Consider the following 11,577-nt stretch of genomic DNA (forward strand, 5'->3'; position numbering starts at 1 on the left):
TTCTTCCCCACCTCTCAAGAGATTCATGCAACACTTCCTATCCGTTCGATTTTTTAGCCCGACCACCATCTCCATCGCACAGCGCGCTGCCCTCTGCTCCTGCCACGCCGCCACTTCTCCTTGCCGCGCGCCGCGGCCGCCCCCCGCTCCCCGCCACCGCCGCGCCCATCCTCCCGCAACCTGCTCCCAGCGCGCGCAGTGGCCGCCCCAATCCCCTGCTTCACGCCACGCGCCGCCGCCGGTGAAGCCTTTGCCGCGTGCTGCGGCTGCGGCAGGGGCTCCACCCCCGATGCCTCTGGCCGTACGTCACCAGAGAAGATGATATGCCAATCTATTTTGAAAAGAAAAATGTTGATCTAAATTTCGATAAATGTTGAATCTATTCTCTTGAAATATTAAAATAGTTTGTAAAAAATGTTGAAGAGTTTGTAAAAAATGTTGAAGGTAGTATTTTTAAATATGTTGATGTATGTGCTATTTTCAAATGTTGAACTATTTTTTCGAAAGTGTTGATTCTAATTTGGGCCTAATGGGCTTTATAGATAAATAGCTTATCCATCTTCCGGAAGTTATACAGGAGCCCCCGCGAAATTTGTTGCAGCTAATAACTACCCATATTTGTGTGCCGACCAACCAACACTATTCGGCACTAGTATTTCCGCTGCGTGCTGATTGCAGCAGAAACAGAATCTATCTGTTTGTGATTCCTCTGCAGAACAATTCCGGCTTCGATCAAGTCGGCGTCGCTTCCTCTCACGATCCACGAGCGCACACACAAATGCTGCCTGGAATTTTGCTCCAGGAACATCCAGCGTGAACGAACGATAGAATTTGAAGCATTGTCGATCGATGACAGTTATCCTTCTCGTGTGTTTGGAGGACAAAAACCTTGAGTCCGCAGAGCGGTTCCCGACGCCGAGTCTGCTGGACACCTGTGAGAACAAAATGTCCCCAATTCTATCACACGTCATATAGGAGAAGACTGTGGCCTTCTAACTTTAACACCCATGCTAAATTCAGGGCCTAATCAACACTTGAGACAAAGGTCATTTGATGGCCCCTCATGTCAACAAGAAAGAAAAAAATGAAGTTGAACTGATGGTCGGGGAGCACACATTACTAGGAAACAATCGTACACATGCAAGTTTCAGTGAACCACTGCATTCACAAGTCTGTTCTGAACCTGACGCAAATCACAATATCTGAACCGCCTGAAACTACAGAGGGATAGACAACCAAACCAATGGAATTACATTTATAGATCGTATACAGATAGACAACCAAACCATTGAGCTGGTTGTTTGTGGTTGTTTTGTTTGAGTAGTTTTCACCCCTCATAGTTGTAAGGTTTTGGGTGGTTTTCCCTTTTAGAACTGGTCTGTTTCTTCTTTTTCTTCTAATGAAACTAGCAGCAGAGGAAAGAAAAAGGATATATAGAAAACACAGATAGAGAACATATATATAGATACAGTTATTTAAAACCATAAAAGGAAAGTTGTCTTGTAATGATTGTAGACTAGTAAGTAGCAGAGGCTCCAATAGAAGAAAAGTTGTCTTGCAACGGCTGTAGACTAGCTGCAGAGGCTCCAACGTCAGATGAGGGTCAGCTGATCAGACGAAACATATGGACTTGTCCTTGATCTTCTTCCGCAGTTTCAGGTCGATCACAGTGACAGTGATGTTGTCCGCGCTCCCTTTCAACAGGGCCAGCTTCAGAAGATAATTCGCAGCTGCTTGCGCAGCTGGGTGGCTTATTGTTGGCACACCGCCTTCGTCAGAACATACACCATTATTTTTCCTGTGCCACTGAAGGATCTGTACGCGAGCAACTTTGCATGCTTCCGCATTTGAGATGACATCCCACAGCCCATCGGTTGCTATAATGAGGCAGTCATCGTCTCTTGCCCGAGGAATAACTTTGACTTCTGGCGTTGGAATGAGAAATGTTCCATACCCATCTCCTGCAAGAGCCAAGAGGCGATGAAAATATCCGGTTGATGCCAGTAATGGATAAAGAAGACGACGGAAAGTGGTTTTTACTGACCCACCGATTGACCGTGACATAGCAAGGACACCAGAGACTCGATGACCATTCCAGTCGATGACCCTCCCTCCTGCAGCCTCAATCCTTGCGCGCTCATCTTCCCTATCAGGCTGAACCAACAAAGCTTGTAAGCTCCTTATCAAAAATAAAAATAAAAAAAATCAAAGCATGTAAGACAGGGTTCGCCATTACTGAGCGCAGCCTGACTGAACACACTGGGTGTCGAATGTACTTTGTGATCATCGGACAGAGGCACGGGCTCCTTCCCGCGGCTGAGCACCACGCGCGAGTCTCCGCAGTTGGCCACGATGATATGAGAGGAGCAGACGACCGCCACGGCGGCAGTGGAGCCGACGTCGCCGGCGGCAACAGGCTTGCACTGGGCCTCGCTACTGACGCCGCCGCAGAGCCTGCTGGCCTGCCCCGACACCTCGTCGTCTACCCTCTGGAAGCAACCGCCAAAAACCTTCTGCCAGAGCTCCGTGATGTCCAGCAGCTCCCCCGATTCCTCTAGCCCGGCCCTCGCGGCTCGGCCCAGCGCCTCCTTCAACACGACGTGCATCCTGTTCGCGCAGTAGTTCGCCACCTGCACAAACAACGCCGGAGCATGACGGCTGGTGAGGTGATGGTGATGGATAGAGCGAGGGAGAGAGAAAAAAGGTTGGTGTTGCCTCCGCTCGAGTTAAGAATGGCGGAGCCCGGACGACCTCGGAGCCGCCGTGCCCGTCGTACACGCCGAACAGGTGCAAGGGCAGCTTCAGGGCGGCGGCGCCGATCCCGTGCCTGTCCAGTTCCCGCGCGCCCGCGAGCATCCGCACCGGCACCCCGGCGAAGCGCGGCACGGCGGCGCTCGCGTCCTCCATCGCCGCGCGGCGGCCGCGCGTCGCGGCGGAGCCCCACGCCGGCGCGTACTCCACGAGGTACGCGCTCCTCCGCTTGCCACCGCTCCTGGAGGCGGGGCGGGCCCCTCCGTCAGCCTCGGACCCACCGGCGGCGCGCGCGGCCCCGTTATCCAGTACGCCCGGCGTCGCCATCACGAGTCACGACGGACAAGTGTACTCGAGCGGGGTGGGGGTCCGGTTTTGAGGTGGGGACGTGGCCGTGCTGGAGCGGGTGGGGCCGGCGCGTCGAACAGGGGGGCTCTCTCGGGAATCGGGATTCAGGATCGTGTGGACGTGTGGTGAGTGGTGACGAAGGGGGGCGCAGCGGCCTCGTTATATATAGGGGGCCAAGCACGAGCGCAACATGCGCAGTGGCCCACCTGCGTACCACGCATCCTGTGTGACGTTTGCTCCGTCAGCCTGTCACGGCCTTAGGGACGTGGATGAACACAAAAATGTCGGAAAGATTAGGCACCACGCAATGACGCGACTAACTAACCAAACCTGATGTTGGCAATAATCGTGCATGGCTTCTTTTGTGTCCAGCTGTTGGACTGGTTTTCTGTCATGTAACGGTGGCGACGTCCCGACGCTGTTGGTAACCGCATTCCAAACTCTTTTTCTTCTTGATCGAACGACAGAGATTATATCCTGTTTTGCTCAAAAGATGTTGGCACTAACTTGATATGATGCATTTTTCCTAATGTTCATTGTAGAGGTAATTTTTAGACAACTACTTCTTTCATCCCAAAGTATAGACCGTTTTACATGTCCCATTTATATGTGTTGAACCGGTTTCCGCTCAGAAACCAAGCGATCTTGACCTCTTGTGAGTCACAACTTCATAACAAACTTGTTGATCATTTGTTCCAACTCTATAGACTATTGATTTCGCAATGTTTCTTCATGTTTAATTTGGATTATTTAGTGCATTTGGACCAATGCTGTGCTTGTAATATGAATTATGGATTTGAAATATTGTTGATTTGTGTGCAGTTGAATTGCAAGAGTTTGAATTATTATGATGTTGAAATGGCTGAAATGGTTATAGGGGATTCTATAACCACTTTTTGGGGATTGGTTATTGGGAAACTGCTAAGTGCACAGGATGACAGGTTTTTTTTCTTTTTAGAGTTCATCAAGGGCCCTGTGCCTCAGTCCACTAGCATAACGACTGGACCAAACAATATCAGGGTTCCAATTCAGTTCAAGACACTCCACCTGGGAGCGGACATCAGCCAGGCCAGACACGCATCTGGTAACCGGTAACATCAAGAATGAAACAAAAAACAATGACACGCACCGGAGGCCATAGCAAACCCAAATCACCCAACAAAAACGCACGGCTCAGAGCATCTGGGAGAACCCAACATCAAGCTCTGCTCCTTCCCTCCCAGCCTGTCATCAACTGGGTGGTTAGCGCACTGGTTGCGTACAGAGCTAGACGGCTTCGACTCTGTTCGCGAGCTCCTTCGTCCTGGTACGTTCATGGTGGCGAGCTTGCCTCAGGTCAGGTGTGCTTGCTCAAGTGGTTACCCATCCGTGTCGCTCTGACGTGGCCGCACACAGTCCACATACTCCACACTGGCCCTGCACGCACATGTTCGCCGTGACATCCAGTCTGGAATCTGGATGGTCAGTAGCAGATCGAGCAACAGATTTTGCCACTTCAAGCTGCTTATAAGCCGAGGTTACGGACCAAGCCTGCGTAGAGACGATCCGGTACAGCGTTTCCTTTCTTGGGCGATGACTAGGACACCTCAATCGAACTGCAGCATCTGAGCTTCCTTTGGTATGATGCCAGCAAGCTGGGACGACGGCTAGTCTGCTCGGGGCCCGGGCGTGGGCGCACGCGCCTGTGCTTTCGTGCGCGGTGGCTATTCCTCATGCTACTTCAGTGGCAGGGCAGCTAGCACCAGGACTGGACTAGCCATGCATCCGAACAGAACAATCCATGGGTCGATCCGTTTCTGTTAAGCTTTCCAAGAAACCTGACGTGGCGCAGCACATCAGGGGGGTGTTTCCAGCCGGTGCAAGAACCAGTTCCAGACGTCTCGTGGAGACAAAGCAAGTGGCTGAAACTGAAACAGATAAAGGGTTGGCATCTATCACGCTCCGATGAGGAGACTGTGCCCAACAACCACGTGAGAATGAGAGGTTACTCAAACCAGCAGCACCAGGTTCTTGGTCAAGGTAAATGCACAGGCTGTCTTTCGATTATGTACCTGCACATTCACGAGGTGCAGGAAAAACATCAGAGCCTAGCGTTGCATCTGATGCGATGTTCAGTTTACCGTTTTACACATAAACAGCAGGCGCTGGTCAATCATATACTACAACATACAAAATGAGGACACCAATTTATTGGGATGTACAGCAATGGCGTCAGCGAGGAAATTTTTTCTGAGCTTCACGCAGGGTGTTGCCTGATCCGACCCAGCAGTTCTTTCTGCATGGATCTCACATCAGAGGCCCAGACTTTGGGTAGTAGGGAAACGAAGAGCACCCAGCCTTCTCGTCGTGGAAATGGGTGGCCAGGTTGACGGAGTGGCTGGAGCCCAGGGGATTTGCCATGTCCATGGAGTCACCAAACGGGTCGAAGAAGTCGGAGTACCTCACGTTCGCTACTGGTATCTCCGGCAGGGAGTTCAGTATCCCGTCGAATATCTCGTCGGCTTGTGGCACAAGTGCGAGCATGTCAGCTTCTGGTGCGACGGGGGACGCATAGTCATGGAATACTTGTGGAGCTGGCAATGTGGCAGCAGAGATGTGCATGTGCTCTTGGATTATTTGTGGCACAGTGGCAGTCTGTTCATATCCCGCCTTCTTTGCTCCTATGACCTTCATGAAATACAGCACACTGTAAGTAACTGTATATAGATGGGGGTGCAAGTTCCTTAAATACTCATGAGAAAAAGTTAGTACAAAGCGGTCGTTCTCGTCGTCTTTGTATATCACAATGAAGTCTCCTTGCTGAAGCTCATGAGCTTTTATATAGTCTCCTGGAATGTTTAAAGATGTCTAGAAAGTGTAAGAGCATTAGCCTAAAATAATACCCCAGTAGTTCAGTACCACGGCCATCCATTATTGTACGTAAAGCTTATTGAAAAGAAAAGAGTTTTCAAAAGAAAATTTTAACTTCGTATAGTTCGACTAATTGTTTGTGAGAACTTAGAGAAGTTTGATTTTTCAAATCAAAATATGCCTTACAAAAGTGGATGGAGGGGGAATAATAGAGGACAAGGGTAAAAGGAAAGTACGTACTCACCAGTATTTTCAAGTACATACATCCTGCTTTTATTGTTGGGCCAATATCTGCATAAGAGATGATGGAATCTATCACTCTTGTGGATTAGCAAAACCTTAATAAAAATAACAGCAGAATGAAACCACATTTCTTCCTATTCACAGGAAGAATCCACATTAAATAAAATCTCAACATTACTCGCCAATGTAACATTTTCCAAATAAGGATTCATTGGATGTAGATTATGCCCCTCAAACGAAAAAAAGATACCAGCACAATATCAGAAGATGGCCACAATCTTAACTGCAGTTTGCTTCTTTCAGATAAACATACAATTTTGATAATTAAACTCAGGCTAAGATCACAATAGGAACAGTGGAAAGAATTAATGTGTTGCTTCTCATTAATTTTACATCCATAAATTGTTCCGTAAGCTGCTCGGCAGCATAATATTTGATTCTTCTAAATTAAGCTTAGCAAAGTGCAGTATTCATTTTACTCAGTGTAACAAGCATTAGAGCCAAATAATTCACAAGATCCCACCTGTACTTGAAGGTCCACAGTTGTGCATTTAGCAAATCATACATACACAAACCTTTTCCGTCCTTTGATAACAGAATGGGGAGGTAAGACTCTGCCTCCTTCTGTGGAATTCATTCATCAGCAACCAGTATCAATAGTTAGAGGAAAGTGTGTATTGAATAAGTGGAAAAGAGAAATAATTCTGAAGAGAAAATTAATTGCATTGATAACTGACCTTGGGGAGAATAATTCTTCCTAGTTGGCTTACATCGCTATTTCGGAGCTCCTTCTGTAGAAGAACTCTCAATCCAGTGGCATAATGCTACACAAACATTACAGAATCTATTAACCCAGAATAGTGGAATATAATCTGTTAACTCTTTCTTTGTAAAAAGGAATAATTACTCTAAATTTCTGTGTAAACCTTACATCTGGATCAAGAGCAGCCGTATTCAAGTCCAGAGCATTTACCTGCATCAAAAGATAGATGGATTCAGAGACCAATCATATTGTATACATATATTTTCATGGACTAGATATAATCTGGGAAAAGGGCTTGAGGCAAAAAAATCAACAGTTTATACATAGGAATAGCCCAAGAGCTACTATGTGTTAGAAAACTGGCTCACTAATCTACCTTCCAATGCGGATAATCAAAATAATAACATTTCCAAATGACCAAATAGTAGACAAGTATTATACTATATATTATTCTACTACTGTTCATGTCATAACGGACTCGTGTTTATATCGTACCACCAAAAACAAAGTTTTCTGCTAATTTGCACATAGTTCCCACATCTTCTAATCCTTTTTCAGGAACACAGCAGAAAACTCCAGCTTCCACATTAAAGAGGAGATTTCACACACATCAAAATGTTTATATCAAATATGGGGGGGGGGGGGGACTAGCACTTTCGATCAAGAGATCTATTGTCTTTTGTTTAAATAGAAGGTTCCTTGACCACTGCGTGGCAAGGACGCCAGAGCCCAATGAGACACTGTTTCATTTATACTCCATATAGTGGGCCAGTGCTGCCAATAAGAACACTGGTCCATGACATATATCAGTCACTTGCATGATTGATGCATGATTTATGTATCCCCACAAAAAAGAGGATGTATAGTACGAAGTACAAACACTACAGTCACTAGCTTCTGGCTAGTGTCAGTGACTCAGTGGCAACCAAACATGCACACTGGTACAGCCAGTTCCTACCAATTTATTCGGGCTGCAGCACACTCCTAATAACACACCTACACACACATGTACGCTGGCAATCTACCAAAACTTCAAACTTGTGATAACGCTACGATCCCTACAAGGTATACATGGCATCTTCTAACCTTGTGCCACGTGTGGCAACACGTGATCAAACTGCGCAATGCCAAAAGTGCACTGTTCCAAATTGACCCAAAAACATGGGTAATTAAGCATCTGCTACCCTTGAAACTACAGTGAAATGAGGCATCACTATCACAAAATCGACAGGTATGCAACAAAATTGTGCCTCTCCACAATCCACATTCCTCAACCTACCATCCATTAACCCAACATTTACAGCAGACATCGCCGATTGATCGCACATACGCCATGGTAACCAGAGCACACATCCGTACACTAGATCGCCCAAATTGATCGTGGAATTCGGACCAAGCAACTGCTAGAGAACAACGATGCACTAATCAAATCAGAAATCGTACGGATCAGACCCCAGATCGCCCACAAAAATTCTAAATTGCGGCCGCAAAGGGACAGCGGGGGATCGCAAGTTTCCTCCCCTCTGGGCCTCCAGCCCACCGCACCTCCGCACCACGCCGGCCCACCATCTCCTCGCGTACGATTGATATATACCCGCACAGCAGGAGACCGTGAATTCCGAGGCACTCACAGGTCGAGGCGCCGGTGGCCTCCGGGCGGCGCCGCGCGGCCCGCGGCGGGCGGACCTTGGCTTCCGGGTGATCCGCCGCGGCATGCCGTCGCCGGAGGAGGAGGAGGTGGAGGCCGGGGAGGTGCGGCGCTTGCTGATGCCGGCCATGCCGGTGGGACGGGCGGAGACGGAGAAGAAGGCTACGCTGGAAGGAGGAGGCAGCGGCGGCGGCGGCGGCGGCGGCGTCGGCGTCGGCGCCTAGGGTTGGGGCGGGCGGGGCTTTTATAGCCGGATGGGGCGGGCGGGCGGAGACGCGGAGGCGGGGGCGCGCGGTGACAAGTGGCGGGCGGGCTCTGAAAATGGGCGCAGGGGTGGGGGAGGCCAACGCCCCGTCGCGGGGCGAGGCCGCGGGCGCGCAGGCGCGGCCAACCGCGCGGGCGCGAGGTGGCAAGCGCGGGGTGGGAGGCGCGGGCTGGCATGCCATGCGTTCCACCACCGGCTCCGCGCATCGGGATTCCCTGCGGGCGCCGGGACAAACGGCCCGGCTGTTTTGAACTCAACCCAGGGGGTCGCTGCCCGCGCCCTGGTTTTCCGGGGCTGGCCGGGGCGCTGATGCGTCGCCGCTCTGCTGCCTTCGCGTTGGGCGGCCAGTGGCCTTGGCCCGGGTTCGGCTGGTTGGGCTCACTGGCGCCGCCCCGCGCCGCGCGCGCTCTGGGCGTTCACTGGCTGGTAAGGCTGCGGTGAAGCTTGAAACATGGGGTGTGGCTCGCCAAAAATAGCAGCTCTCTATCTGCAGCCCTGCTAACTTGGGACTTGCGAGTTGTACAAGGAACTAGAGTGTCCAGGAGCGTCCACTCGGTTTCGAGCCCTGGCAGTGGCAGCATTGCGCTCGAGCACAAGATGCCGAGGATAGATTGCGCAGAAGTCCGCACCTATTACTGCCGTGCCGTGTGCACAGCGCTACGCAAAGCGCAATGAATACATACAGACTGTATAGAGAGAGAAAAAAAGAAGACTCTAGCCAAGTCATGCTGCTGCAATACGCTTGTCCGTTTCCTCTTCTACACCAAAGTCATGGACTGCCCTGCCTCAAAAGCCGAGCCATCCATTGTTTCGTCAGCGCAAAGCGTACGTATGCATCCTTGTTCCCACGTACCGAAAGTATTTCTGGAGAGTGGACTCTCGAGGGCAGGACGTACAGGGTGGCAGGATACATTACGAAGCGAGATGCAATTGTGCTCCGCTAGACGCGACGTATCTGGAGGAACCATGTATACGTATGTTTTGTCATGTGAAACGCAGGCAATCAGTGGCATTAACCACCTGTCGCGGGCGTTGGTAAGCGACTGCTGTGTTTCGTATGTTGTGCAGGTAAAAAGCAGCAACGACGTAAAACAGCAGCCCGCATGTCCATCTCGTGAGCCCAGATTGCGAGCTGCACATTTCCAATAGACAGCCACCCTCTCGAAAGGCTTGGCCCAACCCGCGCCTCAAGCTGAACAGACAGACATAAAGCATAGAACTGGGCCAGGCCAGATGCAGAAATTGGCCCTCTCGTTAGCCCAACAGACTTGCTCTTGCTCTGTAGAAAGAAGTTCAAAAGTTCCGCGGTTTTTAAACGACAATAACATTTTTCTGAAATAACAAATTCCGGTTTTTTGGAAAAAATATGGATTTTTTTCGAGAAAGCTATATGTCACCCGTGTGATTCGTGGCTCTGTCTCACTCATTTTTTTGGCCGTCGGATGTTTTTCTGGAATCATCCTGATCTCTGCATTCCTCCCCGCACTCAGTTTTATTGATGTGTCTCTGACTCGTGGGGTCGTGTACTGTTTGTATTTCGGTCCGCGCGCCACTTTTTTTCCTCCCTCGTTATCCTCGGCGCATCAGTTCCGACGCCTCATTTCGCCTTCCCCCTTCCCTCTCGTCTAGGTGAGGCGATTCTAGGATTCATTCCGATCTCTTTCTTCTTCTTCAATTTCTTCGGGTAGATTTGGTTGCTTTGCACTCTAATCTCTGTGTGCTTGCTGTCCTATTCTTAGTTCTCTTTGTTCTCCGTGTGGTTTTTTGATGCTTTTCTGATCCTTTTTCAAGCTGAGCTCTTATCGTTTTGTTTTTCGATTTCGGCCATTTCCAGTCAATTTCAAGCATTGCTCAGGGAGATTTGTGGTTTCGTTTAGGGTCTCCTAGTCGATTTGTAGCCCAGCTCATGGAGATTCGTTGTTCGATTTCGGACCTTTCTAGTTGTTTTCGAGCGCTTCGCTTGTCGATTCGTGGTTCGATTCAGGGGCATTTCACTCTATTTCGAGCGCCGCTCATGGAGATTTGTGGTTTCATTGTGGGTCTCCCAGTCGATTTGTAGCCTTGCTCATGGAGATTCATTGTTTGATTTTCGAGCCTTTCCGGTTGTTTTTGAGTGTTTCGCTTGTCGTTTCCTAGTTCGATTTAGGGCATTCCACTCGATTTTGAGCGTTGCTCATGGCGATTCGTGGTTCCATTTAGGGTCATTGCGGTCGATTTTGAGTGTTGCCCATATAATTTTCTGGTTCGACTTTGCTTTTCCTACGGGTTGTGTGCTCTGTTTTTTGTTCTGATTTTAGGTTGTATGCCGTTGTTGCTGCAGTTGATTCTTGTTTTGAATTTATGTCTTAAATTGTTGTTGGTTTTCTAGGGGTTTTGGTTTCTGTGTACTGTTACATATCCGGTTCGTGTATTCTATCATATATAATTATCATGTTTTACGTACTGTTCATTTTTAGCTTTCTCTTCGAATATGGGATTTTGTGTCTTATGTTCCTGTCTGTTTGGGTTTAGATTTTCTCATATTTGCTTGATGTTGTTTTAGGTGTGTGATTCTTCTACTCCTGTAGTATTGTTTTAGTTGTGTGATTCTTCTACTCCTGTAATTTGTGTCTGTTTCTTCTACTATTATCCAGTGATCACAATTTTATTTGTTGTAGCTTGTATTGTTAATGTGATATTAGTATATATTAGTTACAGTTTATTGATGTT

The 11,577-nt window shown here is 48.8% G+C and overlaps 2 protein-coding genes across 2 annotated transcripts; both read right to left on the reverse strand.

Moving 5' to 3' along the window:
* Nucleotides 1–1,611: 1,611 nt before the first annotated feature.
* On the reverse strand, nucleotides 1,612–3,078 carry LOC112892408 (protein phosphatase 2C 50-like). Its single transcript, XM_025959584.1, has 4 exons — nucleotides 2,752–3,078; nucleotides 2,277–2,630; nucleotides 2,049–2,154; nucleotides 1,612–1,961 (listed from the first exon to the last, which is right to left on the reverse strand). The coding sequence occupies exons 1-4, from the start codon at nucleotides 3,076–3,078 to the stop codon at nucleotides 1,612–1,614; spliced, it is 1,137 nt and encodes a 378-aa protein (XP_025815369.1).
* Nucleotides 3,079–5,118: 2,040 nt separating this feature from the next.
* On the reverse strand, nucleotides 5,119–8,733 carry LOC112895513 (B3 domain-containing protein LFL1-like). The gene is made up of 7 exons (XM_025963465.1): nucleotides 8,587–8,733; nucleotides 7,124–7,165; nucleotides 6,930–7,016; nucleotides 6,716–6,816; nucleotides 6,194–6,240; nucleotides 5,851–5,927; nucleotides 5,119–5,766 (listed from the first exon to the last, which is right to left on the reverse strand). The coding sequence occupies exons 1-7, from the start codon at nucleotides 8,731–8,733 to the stop codon at nucleotides 5,386–5,388; spliced, it is 882 nt and encodes a 293-aa protein (XP_025819250.1). The 3' UTR covers nucleotides 5,119–5,385.
* Between the last annotated feature and the right edge of the window lie 2,844 nt (nucleotides 8,734–11,577).

This window comes from Panicum hallii, chromosome 5 (genome assembly GCF_002211085.1).
Source record: "Panicum hallii strain FIL2 chromosome 5, PHallii_v3.1, whole genome shotgun sequence".
NCBI classification, from domain to species: domain Eukaryota; kingdom Viridiplantae; phylum Streptophyta; class Magnoliopsida; order Poales; family Poaceae; genus Panicum; species Panicum hallii.